The following is a 24,623-nucleotide window of genomic DNA, read 5'->3' as shown; positions in this document are numbered from 1 at the left end:
AAGAGCAAAACATTTCAATGAACCCAGGTAACATTGTTGAAGATAAATACATTCTTTATTGTCGCATTAACTTTTCCAAATACTTCTCAAGCAGAGATTTTTGGACCACATATATTTCAGTGCATCATAGTTTCTCTTTTCTTGTGCACTCTCATTTTGTCTCATTTTTGTGTCCTTTTTTATCCCTTTTATGTGTTTGTCTGTAGTCCTAGAAGGTCCAGGAGGGAATTTTGTCCTAGGACAGCTACAGACTGAGATCACTCAGGGTTGGTGATGAAAGAGACACGATGATCCGTGTCCTCTGGATTATTCATCTCATGTGCAGCCTTTAAATGATGATTCAGAGTACATTTGCTCAGGTTGAGTACAACTTGAGGTCTGGTGTTCTTCCTCCTGACAGTGCCTGAGTTTTTGCTGCTGCTGTGTAAATACGAGGGTCGCCCTAAAGATACAGTATTTTGATGGAGAGGTAAGGTCACAGTGGAGGTGGTGGGACAATGGCCAGACTTTGAATGATTCCTTTCTTCAACAGTCACAGAATTATCAGGAGATAAGGACACACGTTTGCCCTCTGCCTCAGACTTATGCCCTCTGTGTTCAGTCTTTTGGCCCTTGGTGGTTTTTTGGAAGCACGCACTGTTTGCATTCCTGTTGCTGATGGCATGCGAAGAACCAGGAGATGAACCACCATCATACAGCAGCACAAACTCCCTCTGACTCCCCAAAGGAACGATTCTCTGCCTGAGACGACACTTGTTGAAGATCTCCAGTGTTAAATCTAAGCAGTAATAGAAGAAGTATTCATATCCTTTAATTTAGTAACTGTGTCAATAAAGCAACATCAAAACATTCTGATAAAAATAAAAGTCATGCAAACATTTCTTATATAAAAGAATAAGTATTAGCAGTAAAATATATATATATATAAATCGTTAAAGTTAAAGGCCCCATTTTGGTTCTTATGACTACCGATATCAGTAGTAGTTACATCAGTGTCTAAGCAACTCTTGTAGCTCCTTAAGTAGGAGTTAATTTGAACAATATGATATACAGGTTTATAAACAGAGATAAATCTAATGTGTTGTCAGATGATCATCAAGCAATGAAGAAAGATTTTAAAGTTCTGGATCAGAAACTTTTCTAATCTTTGATTTGCCGCCATAATGGATCAGCTGAGTGTTTATTGAAATTATACAAAAAGTTTAGAGGGAAAAACAGTATTTGGTGTTGCCTTTATCAGCTCAGAAACATCTGAAATGTCACCCTGACAATGCACTGCTTGTTATTGTGTGTTTGTGAAGACAGAAAGGATACAAAGCACTGGTTTTATCCGCTTAACTCACTGCATAAAACATTGATTTTGAAATTAATTAATGACAAAAGCTGTCAAGTAAATGTATTCAATTATTTTCTACCACCGGAGAGGATAATGAAACAGAACATAAAATAAGTTTAGGGTGGTATCACACTTCAACTTTTCAAGCAAGTAAATTAATAAGCTAACACTTTTAAAAGAAGGAACTATGACTGTTAAAACAGTAATAAAAAAAAAAAGATCACAAGCTAACTTGGGTTTCTGTTCTGTAGAACGTGTTAAAATTATGGTGATGAGAGGTCTGAACTAACCCAGTGACTCGATAACAGTGCTGGGTATCACCTTCTTCAGCACCTCACAGTTTGTGTGGAGAGCTGGATTACAGTTCATTTCCAACAGCCACACCTATAATGACCACATGAAGACACAATTAAAACACATGCAAAACATAAACCACAGTTCAGATAGTTTGAAACCCACCTTGAAGTCCTCATCGATCATGAAGTCACAGCCAATCAAATCAAAGAATCCTAGACGGCAGTCCAACTTGGACTTGACTGCAAAGAAGCACTGGGTCATGATCTGCTGCATGCGCTTCTGGTGCATGAAAAGGAAAAGTTGTATCTGTCATACAATAAAATAATTCACCAGGGTTCAGAGTGACATACTATGCTGACCAGCCATAGCATCAAAAAGCACATTTTTACCTTGTATACAGGTTCATAAAGTTAACTTGTGGGTCTACTGAAATAGATTTAGATGATTCAATGTTCATAAAATGTTAACTGTACATTACTGCAGCTCGTGATATCACCTTCTATCTGAAACACTCTGGTGGGTGCCCCAGCAGAATAATGCCAGCCAGCACACCATGGAAACAGCCAGTGCGTAGTTCAGTGACCACAAGCAAGTGAAGATGTTAACCCCTGCATGCCCTGCACAGGGGCCCCACTCACGCAACCCTCGAAAGTATCTGCTACCACTGTCCATGCCAGACAACACAGACTAAGGCAGCACAAGGGAGAACTACACAGTTTCAGGCATGTGGGTTTTTAAATCTTAGAGCAGACGTGCGTACACAGCTCAATCTGTGGCAGCCATGTAAAAGGTCTCACTCTGTATGACTACAACAAAATAAGTAATTGTATTATATCAAGAAACGTTTGAATTAATTGATGATTTCTTTACTCATGACCTCACTTATTTATTTGTTATGAAAGTCATGTAACAAAGGATTTCTATATGAATATAATGTATTTCAAATAAAAAACACAAACCCAATAATCCGTTTGATTTGCATCTAGATTTGTACAGTATTCATCTTTTTTTTTTTAAAGAAAAAAAGTGAGCAAAGGATGAGCACTGTGGTTAACTTTTAGTATGTCAGGTGATATGGTTTCACTTTGACGGGTGAAGCCACAAAAGTAATGTGCACTCTATTTGTTGAACTGCACTGCACTATGAAGACAAACAGCATGTGTATCATTTGATCTTGAATTATAAGATGATGCATCCTTGGACAAGAATGAGCTCATGCAAAACTAACCACAATCTTTATTAGCTACAAGTGCCAGCAACCATCCTTATAATAGTAATTGGTCCCTGAGAGCTACAACAAACAACAGCACTCACTGCAAAGACTCCAAGCACCCAGTCCCTGGGCAGACCCTTGGCAACCTGAAACATGTCGTTGACGTAATTGTTGAAGCTCTCCATGGACCACACAGTATCCTCCTTCAGCAAGTGGTAAAGAGGATTCTTCTTCTGCATGTACTGGAGATGGACAGTAGGGGGACCAGAGACACGTGAAACAAAGGAGACATAGGGGAAGATAGATGTCAGTACTTCAACCAGCACCAGATATTTGTTATCACTTTGAAAATAAGGGGGAGAAATATTGTAAGGAGTATATCTAACACTGACTAATCAAAACAACGACTTTCCAGTAGCTGTCTGTTCAGCAGATTGGATATGTAACAGAACTAAAGAAGCTAAATTTTGTATCACGGTAAATTGAAAATAATCGGAACTCTTCATCAGAAACATGACGTCAGCTCTGTTTTACAGTAAAATGTACTTCAGTCAGTCATGTTGAAGCTCATTACATGTTTCTGAAATACTGCACAGGATACTAAGCACAAGACTTGATATCAACACACTTTTTAGTCTTAACCCTCATTCAGCCATGGATATCTCCGGCTATCGAGACTTCTTTTACCCCAAGCATTTTAGTCATTTGGTTGAAAAGACATGAAAGACATCTACATGGTCTATACATCTCTAAACCGGGCTAAATAAAATTCTAAAGTCAAACTATATTAGATATTTAGGCCTATTTGAAAATGTTATTTGTGTAAAAAATAACCTAGGTTATAAGGACTAATTTGCTAGTGCTAAAAATAGTCTACCTTTAGCCTGAGGTATCCATGGCTAAATGAGGGTTATCACTATATGTAACCTTGAAATCATGTCTAGTGCTCACTGGGTTGTACAGTTTCAAACAGAAAACCAACCAAATGTCCATATACTGCCTTCTTATTTGAGATTCTTCTCTTTATTTTGTGTAGACAAACTGAAAAAACTGATAACTCGATTACTGTAATGCTCTTTTAACTGGACTTCCCAAAAAGAGCATTAAACATCTGCAGCTCATCCAGAACGCTGCTGCTGGAGTTTTAACCCGGACTAAGAGATCTGAACACATCACAGCAGCTTTAAAATCTTTACTCTGGCTACCAGTCAGTCAAAGAATAAGCATAGAATAAGCGAGAAAGTAAGCATCTGTCTTTTAAACTCAATTGCAGTTCAAAATTACTGTATAGAATTTATGATTATCTGAAATCAAAGCCACATTAGATCTTGTTTAGTACCACTATTGGAGTTTTCTAATTTGATCACATGATTCAAGAAAGAGTTTTTGATAACTGTTTCATTTCCAAATAGCAGGTAATCGGAAATCCGTTCAAGCATTCTTGCTTTAAACTTCAACCTGTCAGTTAAACCTTAATATTTTGGACGAAGTTTGTTGACTGCTAGAGTCTACCTGATTGGTGAGATGGGCAGAGAGGTTTTTGGAGCTGGGGTTGTAGACGTCACAGGTCAGTCGCACGTATCCATGGCAAAAAAAGACCATGTAAGGTGCAGTGCAGGCGAAGAGAAGGTATGAGCGCACGTCAAACTTTCTCCCTTTCAGTAGCAGAGGGTTTTGGATGTAACTGCGGGGAAAATGGGAATCTGCCTTTAAAATGTCAAACAACTTCACATCTGTGAAACCTAAATAAAGCTGTGAATTTTTGCAAAGGCAAACTCACTGCAAGCAGTCCCTGTAAGCGGGTCTCTTCTCTGAAGGCTGCCTAGACATGTTCTAGACATTACCCTTTTTTTTTTGCTGTTTTTGAGCCTCTTCATAATTTGCATCTCTTACTTATCTTAGTCTCCTACTTACTGTTATTACCCAACAATACGGCAAAATGAGGCAAAACCCCCAAAAATGCTGCTGAGAGCTCCATTTGGTGGGTAAAATGATTATTTTAGTATGTCTGTATTTAAATAAGTGCATCAAACCTTTCTGAAAACAAAACAAAGCAAATAGAAATATGACATTTTTAAAGTTGCATTTGTGGAGACAGAAAATACTCTGCAAAGATGTTCACCCACTGTTGGACAATGTAAGCCTGCGCCTGGCGTTGATGCGGCCTCCTGTTGGCCTGACTGTCCTCCATGCGCTGCAGCTTCAGCCTAAAAGCAGCCACATCCTCCTGACTCTTGAGAAGGGAGATCCCTTTGCCCTGGTTCATACTCGTCGGCTTACAGATCCACATACGAGTCTCACTGTTGCTCACACCTAGCACCAGTAACAAAGTTACATATAAATGTTACTCTGCTACTTTAATTGCTCTCCATTGTGCTATACTATTTTTCAAAACGTGTTGTTTTTAATCCAATGTTGAGGTATTTGTTCATATTATTCGTCATTTTTCTCTCTTTAATGCCTTGTACAGGGTGAAATCACTCCATTTCTGCAGCTAAATTCCTTATATTTTCTTTTTACCGCTTTAAGGTTTCAAATCTGAAAGGTGTTTAGTATTACACAAAATCAAATATAATAATTCTGGGAATCTACTTAAACACTGGACTTCACTTTTCGGAAATTGTACTGATACATTTTTATTTATCACTGCTATTGAAACAATGACCTTATACATCACACCATTTCACAGATTATTATGAGGATATACAGGATGTACTTAAAAGGATAGATTAAAGACAAAAATATGGCAATATCTAATTTATTAAGCTACCAAACTGTATATGAAATTGCTTATTTTAGATTTTGAATAGAAATTAGATTGTAACTACTTACATGTTGATGTATGAGTAATGATGTTGCTCTTATATAAAATTTCCTGGGGGGAATTGACTCTCTGCTGCAGCCCAAACATCTAACATCTTCTGAAGGCGAATTATGAAAACTAGATTGGATCTCATTTACCTATTTTCTCTCTTCTGTCTTTCACTATGATGGAACAACATTTCAGTCTGTAAAGCTGATTATTTCAGTGAATGAATGAATAAATGACAGATTTCAGATTTGATTATTTTGTATTGAATATTTCTGCTCCAGTCTGCAAGGTTTGGATCTGTTTCAGCTTATTTTCTCCTCTCTTGTCTTTTCTTCCATGAATTCATCCATCACCCAGAGATCTAAACCAGCTGTCTGCGTCTTTCTCCTGTTTACTTAGTGATAACCATGTTTGTCAAAACCAATACAGAACTTTTTTATAGGGCTGTATCTGTATTTAAACCAATGAATATAGAAATCAGTAGTTACTTTGATCTCCAGTCTATCCTTTATTTTAAAATTATTCTGAAGTTTGAAATTAACTTTATTTAATTTGGCTCAGCTGCAGCAGCACTACATCCAGATCCTGCTGAGTGTTTCGCCTTGTTTGTGTCTGCCCTCTGCTGACTCATCTCCATGGCAACACCATGCACCCCAGGTGATTTTATCAGAACCTTATGGGAGGTGAAGTGCATTATTTTCCAACGTTCTCAACATCTTGATTAAACACTCACCAGGGCAACTGTCGTCTTAACACTACCTAGAACAAACTTATTATCTTTATTGCGTGATGCATGACCTGTTGAGTTTGATTCATTGTTTTAGAATAAAGTCCACAAACGAACGACAAATCCAGTCGGACCAGCGTTGTGTTGCATCATGATACTAATGTGTAACAGGTTTGTGAAGGTGAAATGTGTTTGGCTGTTTTACCCTCCTGCTGGGCAAAGAATGCTTCTCTCTCTTGCCTCACATCCATGCGAAAGGTGATGGGGATAAACTCTTCCATTTTCATTGTCCTGTAAAGAATGATTGACAGTTTTATAACAGAAAGAAGCAAACATGAATGTCTGTTTGTCCTAAGCTGCCTGAAAACACTTTTTGTTTCCTTTGAATCATGAAAGGTTTTATGTTTGCTAAAACTGATTTTCATCTCAGCAAGTTGATTTTTTTTTTGGAAGGTAAGAGGTTTACCTGGAAGGTGAGTGGAATAAACTATTCCTGTTCTACAACACTAAATACACACTGAGATTGCAGCTCACAGGCAAGAAAAATTATTTCTTTGCTTTTGTTCCAGTATAAATTTAACATAGGAGATAAAAAAATTCATTGATTGATTGAAATTGATTGATATGCTTTTTAAAGTTGGCTAATTATTTCTTTTACCATGTGTTTTCCACTGTTTCCAGATGCTAAGATAAACTATTGGACTGCATGTAGAGACATGGGGGTGGCATCCATCGACATCTAACTGCTGACAACATATTTCCAAAACTGTGAAACAATCCCTGATAACATAACAAATACCTCATTTCTTGCTCTTGCACATACTAAACTAAACTTTGGGTTTATTGCAAACCAGCACATACACACAAACAGATATATGCACACACGCACATATATATATATATATGTATATATATATATACATATATATATATATATATATATACATAAATAAATAAAATAAAATAAACTTAGAAACGTGTGGCTGAATACAGAGGAACCAGGTCAGGAAACACCATCACAGGAGGCCATCTGCGCTGGGTGCTGATCACAACCCACAACCAGGACGCCTACACCCAGGTGAACACCAGGCTATAGGCCAGCGAGGGGCCCACAGCAGTGGAGCACTGCCGCAGACCCCCCACCTGGCCAAGCCAATGCTCACCGCGAGTCAGAGACATCCCAGCCAGAGTCGATCACAGCCCCAGGCACAGACGGCCCCCACCAAGGAAACACTGGGAATATGGAATAATAACATAAAACTACAAAGGCTAAGAAAATTAAATAAATAAATAGATAAACTAAAATAATAATAGGAAATAGCTAAAATAAACTCTGTTGTAAAAAATAAAAAGAATAAAATAATAAAAGGGCTAAAAATATAAATTGACTAAAATAACTTTTAGCTGGAAAAGGCCATATGCAAAAGACAATGTGTGTTTAGCTTGGATCAATTTCTATTGTTTCCTGTCGACTGTGCCAAACTTAAAAACGATAACTGCAATACTGTGTTTATTTAAATAACACACACCAATATCTGTTGCATTGCTCATGTGATTTAAAGAGAAAGATTGACTTCTCATGATACAATTTGACCTTGCCTACGAGATAGTATCACAGGCTGAACTGTCTTTCAATCAGTATTCACAGAACCGAGCCTCTCCTGAGCCACCATGATGGCACCATGGGGATACGATTTGTAACACAATATCAGAATCTGTGCTGTATTTGTCTGCATGTAAACTGCTCTGGAGAAGATGTCCAGTTTACCTGCGTGCATGACCATGTTTGACTTTGCTGCTCACTCGCTCGTACTCCCGCAAACTGCTGAGGAGGCCAATCTTAGTGGTGAGCACTTTGTTGTTGGGAATCTGGTATACCAACTGTTCCCCTGGAAACAAAATGTGGATTTCTGTTTTTACAATTTCATCAAAGTTCATGATTTTTAGAAAAGTTTTACTGTTGGGGTTGTAAATGTAATGGAACCCAGTGTTCAGGTTACATCCTGTGCATACGGTGTACCTTCTCTGAAGTTGCTGTAGGTAGCTGGTGATTTGGTCTCACTCCACTTGAGTTTGAAATCCTTCCTTTGCTTGTTGTAAATCCTCCTCCATCCTCTACTTTTGCAGTAATTGCTCACTCTAAAGTAAAACAATCACATTTTTTCTTCAATCACACCCCAAACTAGAGGTCACGTGTAAAACTAGATTTAGAGTGGGGAACAAGCCGAAAATAATATGAATCCAGCAAGTCATGTCTCCTGGTAGCAATAAATCAAACCCTCTCTGTAGTTGTTACCTTTTTAAAGGATCTATTTTTTGTTATTGGGTAAGTTTACATTTTTATCTTAAATTTTTAACTTACATTTCAGCTCCATTGGCTCCTCCAACGAAGAAGAAAGGCCCGGACCCCTGAGGTTCCTCTACCTCACTCTGCCTCACTCTTTCTCCATCCAAGCCCCTCAATTTGGACCTCTGAGGGTGATACTCCACTATTCACGCACACGATGCATTTATGTATACAAACACAAGGAAATCAAGCACAAACAAGGTATAAAATATCACTGGGTTACAGCTGTTGCATTTGGGGAAATAGTTTATTTTTTTCATTTAAAATGTTGAAATGTCCAGATTAATAATTTACTATAGTGTAATAAAGGACAACTATGTGAACAGAATGATACATGAATTGCCTCTTAAGATCTCTTTCTTCCCCACACACACCTTTCCCTCCACGCTGTCTCTTCTGGTCGGAATATCTCATTCCCTCCCCCTGAGTCTGTGTCTCCTCCCCCTGGAGCTGCTTTGGTCTACCTTCCGATGTCACTTCCTGTTTGTCATTGCAGTCAGGTGACAAAGGTTGTTCTGTTCCTGGCTCCTCCTGCTTTTGGCTTTCTGCAGGCTGGTTATTTCCACAGACAACCTCCGTCCCCTCCTTTTCTTTTTCCTTCTCATTTTGCCTCTCCTTTCCGGTTCCCTCTGTCTGGCCGTCTCTGCAGGGCTCCCTCCAGCACTCAGATGACATGACTTTGCCCTAGTGCAGATCACTGGGGACAGTTATAATTGATCTTGCATGGGTGTGTGGACCTCTTTTGATTTGCTGTGACTGTGATGATAGAATGGAAAAAGGAATTTGATGTTTTTTGGCAAGAATCAGAGTAAACTGATGATTTGAAGAAGTAGTACAAGAAGAGGAAATCCCCAGACTAACTTTTTATTAATAGTTCTGTCCAAGCTTAGTATATGTAATGTCCCCTGAAATCATTCCGACACACAGGCCAATCTAAACTAACCACAATATCAGTGTTAGCTGATATTGGTTGTTATGTGATCCTCAGATATTTCGATTAATAACATCAGTTAAATGTTCTAATGCGCATTATTTAACACTCATTTGTCTTGTTTCTGTCTTCAGAGTTTAAATGTGAAACAACCCTAACACAGATATTTAACCGTGGGATTCAGAGTGTAAAACATTTGCGTCGTTTCAAACTAATGTCGGTGTAGTGCTTTGTAATGCATCAGCTGAGCTACAGCACTTTCTTAAAGAGATGTACCTGCAACTCCAGCGTAACAAATACTGCAGACAGTCAGACTCCATGAAAAACTCGCTCAATCTATTCTTCTTCAGCCATGTGCACCCAACCTTGTAGCCCAACTGCAAGACAAAAAGTAAACTCACAGACTTTAAAGGGCTGAAATCACATGAGCTTCCTGAAGTTTCGTCCTCTAAAGTTGGCCGTACTCTATCACTATGAGCCTGAACAAACCCACTAGACCAATGTCAACAATCACCAGTTACTAGGGTAATGGGACCCTTGGCAACAGTTGCCAGTTGTAGAATGAATCTTACAACAACAGCAGCTCAGGACAAACTAACAGCTCCAGATTATGTATCTCTCACCCAGCCCACTTCTATGTTTAGCTTCATTCAATATTAAATGCCTGAAAGCCTCTGTTGTGTGAACTCATAGTAATATGAGAGGAGGGTGTCAATCAGAATGGATCTGCCAGTTTCTTAGGGTGTTATATGCTGGCAGACAAGACAAAATAATATTTTCAACTAGCGCTCTCGTACATTTTGCAAAGAGTCATTAAGAATGTGAAAATCTGCATATTGGGGAGGTGTAATTATAGATACTGTGAAACTGGTATCCATCTTAAACTTGTTTACTGGCCCATTTCTACACTGGAGCTCCATTATACCCAATCCATGACCGAAGGACTTTTTATCTAATGATATCAACCTTTTATGACCAGGAGCGACATATGAGTCGTTTTACCTTTCAAGCCTGGAGTAATTTTAAAGTCTCACTGTTCTAATTTTCAAAGAATACTGATAAACATAAGGACAAAGTCAGAATTTTACAATAAAAGCTGAAGGTTTAACCTATGTAAGTGTGTTTTTTTTCATTCTTCTTTTATTTTTTTCATTTCATGTTTCCAGTTTCTGTAGAGACTTAGAAATAAAAGACTTTGTTTGAAAAGGCTGTTTCAAGTTTTCCAGAAAACCATCAGGTTGTTAGAAGGCTGTTATAAACTAAGCCTTTTGTCTGAATGGGTTGAATACTTATTTATCCAAATGACTCATTCTTGATTCATGCAGACATTATCATTAATCAATGTATTTTCCCAAATCCAGTGACAGGTATGCAGTTGAGCAACATAGCATTTGTCTGCTCGCATAGTAAATCCATTAATCACCAACTGTCTCGGTGATTTTGACTCAGGAGGAAACACCCAGGCCCAGCTACAGTCGGCAATTATGCACAATCTTGTCTCTTCCTCTAAACAGCCTGATAATTGACAGGGGTTGGTGCCTCTTAGACCCTGCACCCTCGCAACCATGTAATTATACATCCAGTATGAGCAACACTTACAACTAGTAGGTGGTTTAAACATACATTCATACAAAAGAATAGTGCACTTATTACATATTTGGAGAATGATAACAATAAGAAAGGAACTGAATCTCTGACTAATTGGACTGTCATTTTTCATATATAAGTACAGAAAGCTGTGCTAAAACGCTAGACTTTATAGATGTAAAGTCTCTTGTAATGTGATAATGTAATGTAAAAATGTAATGGTAACAAGAATAAAATCTAAACTTCAGCTTATTGAATGCAAAATTCAAGTCAGATTTAGTTCAACTGCCCATTATCATTTTTACTTTTTTTTCTCAAGGAGCTTGTGAGCTTTAGTGTCATTTAGCACTTCCTTTAATGTGTTTTATTCTTCACCAGTCAGTTAAGTCATTGTACACACACAGCTGTAAATGTCTGAGTGCAAAATGGCAGCAATAAGAGCGAGCTGCTTGGCAGTGATGCGGGTCCAGCCACAGCTCCCCAGTTATTAAAAGCAAGCCTACCATATTCCTGTTTAACAGAGCTTTGTGTGGAGCCAGTGTCAGCCACACCTTGATAAAGAGCCGCCATCTGATAGACACACTGTGCAAAGTGCTGCGTAGGTGGACAAAGAGAACAGGCTTGTTTTACAGCCCCATCGACCTCATGGTTCACCATCTGCCAAGAGGTTATAGAAATTTGTCTGTTATATGGGAATATATGAGAATACATACACACTTGTGTAAATATACAGCAGGTTCCTTTTTTGTTTTACATATTTCACACTTTAAAACTTATTTAACAACTTCCTGATTTGGATTTGATCTCCATCTGTTGGTGAAATGAGGGAGACTTTCTTTGCTTTTTCTTCATCTTAATAAAGTTTACTTCTCTACAGACGATCCTCTTCACCTACTCATCCACAGCAGCCACCACTATTCATACTAGTTCTTCTTTTATTTAATCTGTGCAAATCAAGCACATCAAACAGAATACATCAAAACTAACATCCTGAGAAACTATATGAACTTCTAAAGGAAAAGACTGTGGGGGAAATTGTGAAACAGGATAATGTGCTCTCTCTATATTCAGTTATGTATATATCATTATATGTAGAAGTAGGTGTGTGTGCCTTTCTGTTTGTCTCTGGGCTCTTACACAGTAAGTTGTGTGTGTTTTTAGAGACGCGCCCATTCTCATGTCATCTCAACTGCCTGTAACCAGGAAGTGCTTAGCAATTACAGGGATGCAGCCTGCAGCAATGGTGTCCCAACACAACCCATTATTTGGAAGGATTCTCCTTGTCAAGGTGTCATATTGGAAGAAATGGAGTTAAGTTACCTTGTAAAGAAAAGCCTGTGTCAGTGGAGCTTCTCTTTCTACTCCTATTCATGATTTTCATACAGAATTACACCAGTTAAAGCACAGTGGGGGTTGTTGTAGTGGGTGGGTGACATGGTGTTCCCAGGGTCTGTATCCACTCACTCACACTGGTGACAAATCCATGATGAAAACACAAAGACCTTGAATATCACTGATACCTGTACTGACAGTGCTATGTTCAATTTTCATCTCTAGCTTCACACTGATCTGGTGATCTTTCAAATATGTTCACAAGCTCCCTTCCATCTTCAAAGATCTATTGCTTATTTTCTGGGCAGAATTTGTACAAATAGTAAACTCCTGGATTAACGTCAGTCAGTATGTTGGTTACACCCTAGAGCTATGAAAATATGGAAAATGACTCATTGATTACAACAAACGACTTTGGCAAGAGCATGATTGAATGGGCACTTGGTGTTACAGAGACAGGGAGATGCTCCAGTTTTAGCAGAGCCTTCAAAAAAGCACCAACAAAAAACAGAAAAACAAACTACTCACAGCGGGCCTTGACATTTCTGTGCTTTTGTTTTGGATTGTATTCAGTAAATAAGGTGAGCCCATTCAGCTACTATGGAAAATGACAAAGAATAGAAAAACACCCAACTCTGCATAAAGGCCTGTTAAAGAGGATCAAAAAGAGAAGTACAGCCAAGCATTGTTAGTTCCATTATTGTTCCCAGACTGGCTTGTGTACATAAGCTATACTACATTGTCTATCTGTCGGTCTTCATGTCTATTAACAACACAAATTCAACACACCTCATGTACCAGAAATATGGTCAAATTTACAGAACAAGAAAGGTCAGGTGGTTGCTTTAAACAGTCACATTATGGCTCTTCAAGCAAAGTGGCTATAACCGTACTAGCTTGCATTAGCAACAGTAGAAACCACATTTATTTTGAATGCTTATAAGATATACATTTATGTAATCATTTTAAATAGTATGTAACTTATTTCACTATGATTCGATTCGATTCAATTCGATTCAATTCAATTCAATTCAATTCAATTCAATTCAATTCAATTCAATTCAATTCAATTCAATTCAATTTATTTATTTTCAATTCAATTCAAATCAATTTAATTTATAAGATAAGATCAGATTTATTGTCATGCATACACACGAAATTTGTCCTCCGCTTTTAACCCATCCAGGTTGGCACCTGTTTACACACTCATGCACAGGGTCACACTCATGTAACAACAAGTGTTATCTCAAAGCACTTCAAAGACTCAATACAATTTCAATACAATTAATTTTTTCAAATTGGTCCAATTCATACATACAAAGCCATTTTTTTTTTTTAAATAAGTAGCCTAGCTAAGAAAACCAACAGATTGCACCGATCCAATTCCCTTCGATCCAATTCCCGTCCTGAGCGTGCATGAGGCAGGCGACTGTGGAAATAAAAAATTCCCCTTTAACAAGAAGAAACCTCTGGCCGAACCAAACTCGGGAAGGATGGCCATCTGCCTCAACCGGCTGGGGGTTTGGAGGACAGAAAAGAGGAAGCAAAAATGTGTTCTGTGTCAGTAAAAAGTAAAAGCTGTTCTGTTTTATTTGGTTATCATTTGGTTTCAGGTCTGCCAACTCCACACCGGCACGTGTCAGCATTGTCAGTTTGTCATATCTTTATCTGAGTTTGTTTAAATGCTGACATACGAGGGCAGTCTCATTCTGTTGCAACTAAATTATGGCTGAGTCATTGTAACAATTTCCATTATGCAGTCCAGGCGTCCGTATAAACGCACCATGCACTTCAGGTGTCTGTATCTACAGTTTGATGGTGAAGTGTACCTTGTGTTTTCTCTTCCTCAGGTCTAATGTGAATAAAAGTAATGTTAGGTAACTTTCAGTGCATCTCTAAAGTCTATCTGTCCTTAGGTTAATATAGCAGGTCTTGGTCTGTCTGTCTGTTACTTACTTGTTAGCCTCTTATAGAGTTACACTCTGGGACTTTTTGTCCAACATAACTGAAAGTGAATGACAACTATTTTGAATTTGATAAACTCTTGTCGTTTATAAACTGCAGGTCAGAGAAGTGTGATCAAGTGTTCTTATGCTTGTTCACAAAATGAAACCCTCACTTTCCTGCAGCATCTTCTGTTGAACTCTGCCCAAACAAGAAATTGACTTTATTTCATGTGCAAATTGTCAAGTCCGAGGGACATCTTGATAGAATTTTTATTTGGCCATCGGGGTCTGTGCTGATGCTGCCTTTAATGTCTTTCAAAATTATCAGAGCAGAGCATTATCACCCTATAAAACTAAACATGTTAATATGTTTTAGTTGTGGATCGTAGTTGAAATCTAAATATTAAAACCAGTTCAGATTGAATAAATAAGAATTTTTAAATAATATATCTTCAGTTTACATATACTAACCACACAACACCACATCTGAATACGTTTGTGCACAACTTAGTTTGTTTTTGCACATGGACATTAAGTCTGGTTAGGGAGCCCTATTTCTGCAATATAGGACAAACACAACAGCAGCTCTTCAAAATACCTCTTCAGTGTCCTTGACGCTGGCCTACTTCCTACGTTCCATATGTGGTTATGACAGTGCTATAACCATTTTTTCTTAAGCGGATAAATGAAATCTAACTGACTCGAGAGTGTGTCAGCTCCTCATTTTTACTGTGCGTCAGCACACCCAAAGGTATGGCACAGCCGTTTAGTCTCTGTTGTGTTCCTGTTCCACTTCAGTGGCAAACCCAGCTAAGCCAATCTGACCTCCTCATCCACAGCTGGCAGAAACGCAGGAATCTAGTCTGACTGCACGAAGCATGCACAGACCAGTGCAGGAATCCTCTACAGGCTCTCTGCCAGCAAGGAATGTGGTTCAGTGGTGTGATGTCACTAAAGGAGAAAGTAACTAACAACATTTTGTGCTGCTTTGAGGATGTTACATTTCATTTTACTGACTCAGTTCAACTTGCAGTATAAATCATAAACTAAGAAGCAACAAGTGGTTGAAAGATCCATTTTAGAGAGATATGTAATAATTTATGTAAACTAAAAATATATGAACGCATTCTGTTTTCAAAAGCTATATATCTTACCTTTGAAGTTTTTCAAAATAGGTTTGCCCTGTTATCTATCACAGATTACATAGTTTCGATAAATAGTACCGCTGATGTTAAGTAAAGAAAAGTCAGAATATATTCTCTTTTTTTTCTTAAAAAAGGTCAAAGAACGTGCAGAAGTTTGTTTTATTTACATTAAAACAACAGCTTTCTTACAATCAGTCGAAACGTAGTTTTTACTATTAGGATAAATGATGATCCATCTGAGACAAATTCAAATTTGAAAATTATTGTTCAATAACTATCACTGGGGCATTTCCCAGTAACATCTGAGAGTAATGTATAAAATAATACTTGTTACATACTGAAGTAATTTATCATTTACACTGTTTTATCATTCGGCAGCATTTTACAAAGGATTCTGCAAAAAAAGGACTTGGTAAAATTATATTTCTGCTTTGTTGTTCTCCCTAAATAGTTTTAATAGATACTGAGTTTATTTTAACCCAGTGAAAGGTGATTCTGCTGTAAATGCTACACAGTGATCAATTAATTAATTGACTATGTTGTCATGATTATATTATTATATGTTATTAAACAATAACAGGAAATCATTTTAAACAGAGGTCATGAGGATGTACCAGAATCAGTATCAGGAATGCTTTACTTGATAAATGACTTCAATAAAGAAACATTCAGCCAAATTAAACATAAAAAAAGAAGATGCACATATTTCCTTAAAAAAGCTAGCAAATTAACACACTTAGCTTCCTAAAGTGTGAGATAGTACTATGAGGGTTGGGATGTATCTGGGAAAAGCTAACTCTTTCTCCAGCAGGGGTGATCAATAAGGCCTGGGGGCTGTTATTTCAAATGCTTAAATGGTTTTTGTGTTTGTGTCCTGATAAAATCAGAGCTGCGTTTAACCAGTCAGTTGAAACCCTGAGCTAACAGACCTAATTAAACACTTGATCTATACTTTAGGTTCTGTGTGTTTGTTGCTTTAAGAGGACAAGAGCTGTGCTCCAAAAAAAAGAAGAAAAAAGGCAACTTTCCTGATAGTTTTACAAATGTAACCACGGCCTATACAGAGTAAAGGTAAGGATTTCTCTTAACATGGTCGCCTGGGATCTGGCAGAGAAAACGTGCCTTGTACTGCTCGGTTTATCAAACTAGTCTACTGTGTGCCACCATAGAGTTCAACACAATGAGGGCTTAGCTGATGGAGGGACCTCATGGGTAAATTGAGGCATTTAAAAAGAAGCTCTGTTCAGTGGTAACCTGATCCACACCTGACTGGGGCTCAGCATTCCGGTGTGGCCGAGGGAAGAGTTCACAATTACCAGAAAAACTGCTACAAAGGGCTCGCGCTCTGGAGACAATCCTCAAAATGTGTTTAGAAAGAGAAGACGAACAAGAGGAACATTTTTAGTTTCATCCCACTTTATTGAGTATAAATTCTTGCATTACAAAACATCACAGTAAATACAGTTAACACTACAGAGTATACAGCGTGTCGTAGGTTTTTCAAACTATGCACATTGTTCATCTGTTGGTGGAGAATCGTCAAGCTCCTAGAAAGAATTCAGTTGTTTAAAGTGAGAGGAAAAAATGTCTTTTAACAGATAAAAGTTACAGAATTTTCTTCAATAATTTGTAAACATGATGTTTACATTTTCAGGCCTGCCTGAAAAGAATTTACAGAAAAGCCAACTCTCAGTAGACCAATCTTATACTGGACTGCTGCTCAATAAAGAAACTCTGACTCGTGTCACATGGAAGAAACAACAAGATATCAATCCATCTTCCAGTGCAAGGATCATAGTTCCATGGTTATCATAATCACTCGACCCTATCTGCCACTACTATTAATATGTTGACGTGCTTCCCTGGACTGCCTTTTGTCAATACAATGCATGTCAGATGCATAAGAGCAAGAGGAGGGGAAGTAAGAGAGCAGAAGGTAATGCCATTTAATGGACGGCATTACCAGACAGTATTAGACACCAATAATTACATCTAACCATGTCTGGTAAGACGCCTATCAACAGGCTGGAAGGATGACCTCTGACTTTTCACCTGTGCAAAGAGGAAGACGACAGTTGGGAGAAACAGAACAGCGTAGAAACAGGTTGAAAATTTGCAGTTCCTCAATTGTTGATCATAGATTCTGCACACACTAAAATATACTTTCTGTCTTTCATACATTCAAACTGGCCAAGCATGCAGAGAGTAAGCAAAAGCATGAGTAAACAGACGAGGGAAAAAAGAAAAAGTAAGCCTGATTAGCATAAATATTTCTGCTGCAATCTTTCCACGTCATTACATTAATACAAAATATGGGACAACAACACAAGGAAAAAGGATGACTGGAGAGATAAAAAAAGCAATTTCGTGTTTCTGGGGCTTGGATAATGGAGCAGCGCAGGCAAATAAAGGAGTGGCTCGATATTTGTGGGGTATATCTCCCTCCTTTAACAAACACAATGTTCTGTTTGACTATCATTTGCTTTTTCTGACGTCTCTTTTGTGGCATTTTCCATTAATTTTACATCTCTGTCCAGATTACGACATTTGTCAAGGGTATCATTGTGTAAAAACGTATTTCCATTGTTCTCAGTTAATGTATTAGATAACACTTTAATACACCATTTAAATTCAGTTTGTTGTAGAAGCAAGGAGAAAGGCAGAGTTTCTGTAGGTCTTCTTTCCCCTCTTTCTTTCTTTCATTCTTTGTTTTTTGGGCAGCAAACCACACTCAGGTGAGCTCATATGTCAGTTTCAGGATGTGCCACGCAGGTAACGTTAGGTGGACCAATCACTGCCGCACAACACAAAGACCAATGCTGTTCAAGGGAGGGAACAAGGAAATAAGGCCCTGCTGAACCGGTGGAACCATCAACCGACTGCTATTCTTTAACTTGGGTGGAGTGGGGTTGCCATAGAGGTTTTTTTTTTCCTTTAAAAAAAAAGGAAGGGAGTTATGTACCTTTTCTTTCTAACAGCACTATATCTCTCGTGAAATTACTCAGGGTGGGAAAAAAAATATTCTTTTTAACAACACTTACTGCCTCATCTGTCAGTACAGTTGACAGTTTGATTAATTAACCGTACAGTGCACCACAGCCTGGGGCAAACTTAAGCGTAGTTTAAACAAAAGATACACCTCTCTTGGAATTAGCTAACCAGTAAATTGCACTCAACCTCACATATTTGAACTGTCATTAACATTTTGAAGTTTAAAGAGGGTACTTTGATGTTCAACTATCCCGCAGTCAAGCCGGAGACACGGAGCCGCCCAGAAAACATCGTTACCAGACAGTGTTAGAACAACAGTTGTACAATCCAGCACTGTCAGGTAAGATGGATCCTAGGAGCCATATCTGTCACTGCTCGACTATTTGACCAGATCCAGGGCCCAGTCCAGGAGCTCATTGCTCCTTGCATTGCTAAAGAGGTTTGTCTGGTTGCAGTATGCAGATGACTATCATCATCATTACCAGGCAGTATTAGAGAGAGTGATGATATCCAATGCTGCCTCGTAAGATGGAGATAATCACCCAAAAACATCTCAAATCTACACTCATAATGGCAGAACTTACGTATACAAAGGCTGTCATACATTTGCACGTAGACTTTAAAGTAATATCAATGCCGTTTAATGAAGGTTAATTAAAGGATTAGTGTCATATCTACTGTGATATCTAGCTTTAAAGACCTTGTCAAAGAGTAAAATAATAGAATAAATGTACAACAAGAAATAAAGAGCCAATTTTTCATATAACTCTAGTTAGATTATAGTTTTCTGCTGGTAAAGTTGAAGGCAAAACTGAATAATTGTTACATTCCAGCATCATAAAAGGCATCACAGTTGGGAATGGGAAAGTCCATATGTGGAGACCACGTCTCCGTTGTAAAACTGCTGAACCCTTGTTGTGGTTGGGGTTTTCAGCTTAAACTTGCTGTCACAGAAGACTGGGCCACAGTGGTTGTTAATGATTGCCAAAACCTGTTCTGACTAGTCTAAATCTATGGCATGGCAAGGTTGGGAGGGCCGCTTTTTACACAATACACGGCTGTAAGTCATTTCAAAAGTGCCACCGCGTTTAAAGCACGTCACCCCTTGAAGACACGTTCTGCCATGTATCACACTGAATCCCAGCAGATGGATTTTTCAACATTTAAATGGCAAATTAGTATTCTAATAATGATAAAGCAGCTTTGTCAGGTGTGTCATATCGGATGTCTAATGGAATCAAAGAATAGAAAACGCCGTTTTTTTTTTTTGTTTCCGTTGGTGGACCTCTCAGGCCGTTGTCTTTGTGTTTGCTGTGTGATGAAAGGCTGATGGAATGCTGCTCAGCTCGACCTGAGCCAGTGCCGTGTGTGCAGAAGGTCACTGAAACAGCCCTAGTTTATTGAATAACATGGATCATTCACAGGTACAACCCGTGAAATCCTCACACCCGTCTCTGGCATTTCGAAGTTCATTCAAATTTAACATTCAAGTGTTTTAGCTATTACAGAGACGTGGAAATGTCCCCTTTTAATCCAACAGAGATCTGATTAAAAGTAGGTTTTTGTCCTTGTACAAATTTACTAAAATCTGATAACCCTTTTCAATTTAAATAAAAAAATTACAGGCATTAGTGTGTTGAGGAAGAACAGGTTTCTAGTCATCCTGTGTAAGCAATGCAAAAGTAAAGTACAGAGGAGGGGGGGAGGGAGAGAGAAAAGAGTATAAAGGAGGGAAAACTTTGAGGGTAAGAAGGTAGAGAAGGAAAATAAAGAATGCACCTGTAACCTTACCGTCATGAAAGGTACCCCAAGGAAAGAATGTAACAAAACCAAAGTAAAGTGAGCATGTTTAGAGGGAAGGGGTCGAAAAAGAAAGAAAAAAGATCTTGAATTTCCAGCCCGCTGCCTGAGAACGTTCCGTCTTCCTCCCGATCAGGCAGGCCCCATGAAATGAGAAAGTTAAGCAGACCAGCTCTCCTAGACTCTTATTTAGTTAATCATCAGCATTATAAACCAGTGCTGCAGGGCCTCTGAGGAAGAAAAGAGGAAGAGAAAAAGAGAAAGAGTGAAAAAAGATTAGCCCAGAAAATTCAAGCTCAAAGAGACAAGCTGTGAAAACTGTACCTGATCCAAGAAGAGCAAGTTGTGCGTCTAGTCAACTACTGCGTCCTCTCATTTTGACCTCAGTTTGTCCAAATACTTCCTCTTTTGCTCATAGCTACTTTTAAATACTGCAGACTTTTTCCCATTGTTGCAAATAGTGCTCTGAGCAGTGGGAGTCTCAACCGCTCATGGCTACCCACGCTTCTTGCTGGTTGGAAGTGAGGCGTGATCAGGTAACTCTGCCCTCTCTGCTGGAATGTGACTCTGCTGTGAAGTGAACAACCCAATAGGTAAACTGGCCAGGCCCTTAATCAATAGTTGCTGTCTTTGTGAGAAAACAATGGCGGAGAAACCCAAAACTTTATTTAACTCCAGGGCCTTATCTCACCACCACCTATCTGGCCCTTCAGAATAGTGAGGAGCAGTGTTATTTAGGCCATGGTGCTGCTTATCACCCATGTGCTACTAAAACCTATTTGGCTGTGCTTTTAAATGTATATTTAGTGATGGAGTATACTGATATTTGTCATTTGGTTCCTTTTCCCCATACCCCACCCCTGACTGAGTGTCATTTCATCTCAGTACTTTGAATATGTCAAATGAAGGAACATGGTATTCAACTAATTTGCCTTTTTAAACTCCTCCTTTCTATTTTTGCATACTACGTATCCATCTGCCCTCCCAACTGTCCACTTTCTTTTTCCCTTTATCCTCTAATTTTTAAAAGGAAAGCAGATTAAAAAAGGGAAGTTTGTAAGAAACTTTAAGTAAACATAGATTATATACATATATATATATATATATATATAATATTTGTACTATTGTTAATAATTCAATCAGCGCATTGTCATCTCCCTGGAGGCACAAAAAGTAACATTACATTCTTTGAATGAAAGCAAAAAGTTTTTTTTTTTTTTTTTTTAATTAATTTCAGTTTGCTGTTTTCAGTATTATTGCCATATCATTGCTCCTCAATAAACAAAGTGAAGTGTATTCTTTGGCAAAGCTTTAATTTAATTTATTGGCCCTGGAACATAATGCTTTGTCATTCACCCTGAATCATCCTGCAGCTTTAAGTTAACCTCTCACCCTCTGAGGTGAAAAGAGCTACACTTCCCTTTCAGTTTAAACCTGTGACTCAAACTCGAACAAATACTGTAAAATAAATCCACTTCTTCTGGCTTCCTAATGATTAAATGGAACCCTGTTGAAATTCTACTCTGTGCTTCCCGCTCTGTTGCATAAACTACCAGTAGCACTCATGTGACCAGCAGCTATTCAGGTGAATGAAAGAAATGAACTAATGTTTCTCTTTCCACCAATCACAACCCTCCACCTCGCTCTGCTGTCGCCGCTGTACAGTACGCGGTCGACATTTTCCCTCCATTTTCCCTTCTCTTTCCCTGGCTTCCACAGTCGTTAGCTGCTTTAAAACATCTTTAATAGCAGCCTAGAAAATGTAATAATATACACCTTCTACCTCGTGGAAATTCTCTGCCCTGTTAAGCCCAGCTCTGCCTCAACTTGCAACCAAACCTCGGAGGCAAGAAAAATGGATGAGCAGACATTTTACGTCCGATTCACATCCGCTCCACAACTGAAAATGCATGAAGCAAGCATCAAATCTCTTTGCTGAAAAGCCAAAACCAACAACAGGTCAAAATTAGTAACAAACACTAAATACTAAGTGAACAGATAGAAGCTTTACAGCTTAACGAGTAGAAGAAAAAAAAGTTTAAAAATAAGTTCTAAAACCATATGAGTGATAACTTATTTAGTACTTATGATGTTTGTTAAACTAATCAGCTATCTTTGTCAGGAAATTAACTTGTAAAGCTGTTTCATACCGTAATGCCGTGGATTTCACCTTGCAAAGCATATTCTAATGGTCTTAAAAAAAAAGTCAGCCTCTGTCCTCATATCCTTTGACAACTCTGGCAGTTTGCCTTTACCTGCCCCAACTGGTCTATCCAGTTTAGGAATGAGCGTTGGCTTCTATTGTTTCCACTTCTTTCTCTTTGGTTAAATGGAGTTGGAATTTGATACACATTATTTTCGCTTCCCATCGAAACTACCTAAACCCTCCTATACCGGTACACAATGGCAGAGGGCTCCATACAATGACCTAATTTGTCTGCCGTACATTTCCTGCTTTTAGCAGAATGTCCTTAAAGTTTTAACTGTGGTGGCGCCGAGCAACAGGCTACGACGAAAGATCAAGACTTAAAGATGGAGAATGAAGACAAAGAAGGGATCACATTTGTGAATTTACCCAGTCTTTCCCAGGTGCGGTCACCGAGCCAGAAACCCAAGACAAGAGGCATCATTGTATGAGGGCTCTTGACGCCCTGTTGGCTAGTCTTCCTCTTTCCTGCTCCTGCTGAAGGACAATCGACCTCTGGGGTGCCGATTAGGGTGAAAAAAAAAGCTGTCCCTCTCAGGTAGATGAAGCCGTAGAGTGGGAAGAAGAGCCAAGCCCCGAAACAAAACCAACCAGTTTGAAGCGCGTCACTTATCTTCCTTCAGCCGGAGAAAAACTTGTTTTTTTCCATGTGCTTTTCTTGGCGGTGTGAAGCGGTTAAGCTCCTCAAGAAGACAGACGCTGAATTTGTAAAGGGCTTGGTTTACATGTAGCCTGACCCCCACCCCCCCACCTCCGCCTCTTTTCCCCACAGGTGTAATTTTCAGGTCGCAGCCAATCTCCTTAGCCTCTGGCGCTTACAGGTGTGTCCCCCGCACTGTCTTCAGCCAATGAAGAAAGAGACGAAACCTCACCACAGCCCCTCCCTCCCTCCAACTCCCACCTCACCGGTTCGCTCATCTCCACCCTCCCCAACGGCCCCCAGGTACCTTGTTGTGTGTTTTTTATGATGTCAGCTCAAGCTTCTGTGGGAACGACCTCCTCTGTTCCTATTACAATATAGACAACAACTAAACTCCATCACCCTCAACTGCCAAACACACCCATCCTGTCCAAGCATAAAAATTAAATCGTGAGACACGACACAATACACAGGTAAGCATTCAAAAACATATATCTTTAAGGTATTATTGCATGCATAACCCTCTACCCACTTCTCAGCTCCATGTGGCCTCTATAACCTGAAACACCTGCCCTTTGCGCTCATGACTTCCCTCTGCCTCTCTTTGTGTCCACACCATAACCTGATTGAGTTATAACAAGTGCGACAGGTGAACAAAGTGCAGGTGAGTAAAACCTGGTAAAGACACACCACCAGTTTTAGGTCAATTTTAAGAGAAGGAGGTGGGGGAGCAGTGAAAAGGGGCCTTGTGGGGCTTTTTGGCCCCTAAGGCCCAACGGGGGCCTAATCCAAAAACCGGCCTTAGCTTGGCTCGATGTTGGGCAAGGCAGTCACTTTCAGTCTTGAGGTGTAATTGTCGGGATTAGTCCCTCAACAATGAGCACAATGCCAGAGACATATCCTGTTTCAGCAGGGGCGTGGCACAGGGTGCTGGAGAACTACACTGGCAAAGATGGAAGAGGGTGATTGTTTGAATCTGTAAGCCATAAAACAAACAGGTGTCCCTGAAGCGCAGATACAAACTAAAAATAAAATCGTTCAGTTACTCATTTAGGCTTGAAATGATGACAATAAAGCTCTACGTTGAACCTCCGTTCAAACTGTAGCATAATTATTGAGTTTGTTTGGGCTGAGCAGGTCTCTTTCTTTGACAGATATCCTAATAATGACTGTTATACTTCTTTTACTGATGTTTTTTCAAAATGAAATGAATTGAATGAAATGTGAAGCATCAGGGTGGCTTCATTTAAAGTCAAGCTGAAGATGAAAATCCTTAACTGCTTTGTATGGTAATGACAGAAACATGTTCTAAG

At 38.9% G+C, this 24,623-nt stretch overlaps 1 protein-coding gene across 2 annotated transcripts; it reads right to left on the bottom strand.

The window, feature by feature from the left end:
- Nucleotides 1–41: 41 nt before the first annotated feature.
- On the bottom strand, nt 42–23,362 carry ttll10 (tubulin tyrosine ligase-like family, member 10). 2 transcript variants are annotated; one of them, XM_075476269.1, is made up of 13 exons: nt 23,040–23,362; nt 9,940–10,040; nt 9,107–9,416; nt 8,748–8,874; nt 8,406–8,524; nt 8,154–8,274; nt 6,591–6,676; nt 4,973–5,159; nt 4,359–4,530; nt 2,948–3,088; nt 1,796–1,912; nt 1,627–1,720; nt 42–778 (listed from the first exon to the last, which is right to left on the bottom strand). In XM_075476269.1, exons 3-13 carry the CDS (start codon nt 9,405–9,407, stop codon nt 258–260), a joined length of 1,986 nt encoding a protein of 661 aa, XP_075332384.1. In that variant the 5' UTR covers nt 9,408–9,416; nt 9,940–10,040; nt 23,040–23,362; the 3' UTR covers nt 42–257. The 2 variants fall into 2 exon arrangements, with proteins under 2 accessions (XP_075332384.1, XP_075332385.1); XM_075476270.1 differs by lacking the exons at nt 9,940–10,040; nt 23,040–23,362 and having other exon boundaries at nt 9,107–9,456.
- Nucleotides 23,363–24,623: the final 1,261 nt, after the last annotated feature.

The sequence above is a fragment of the Odontesthes bonariensis genome, chromosome 10, assembly GCF_027942865.1.
Source record: "Odontesthes bonariensis isolate fOdoBon6 chromosome 10, fOdoBon6.hap1, whole genome shotgun sequence".
In the NCBI taxonomy this organism is placed as follows: Eukaryota; Metazoa; Chordata; class Actinopteri; order Atheriniformes; family Atherinopsidae; genus Odontesthes; species Odontesthes bonariensis.
The sequence above is the reverse complement of the archived record's forward strand: the minus strand, read 5'-3'. Positions and strand labels throughout refer to the sequence as shown.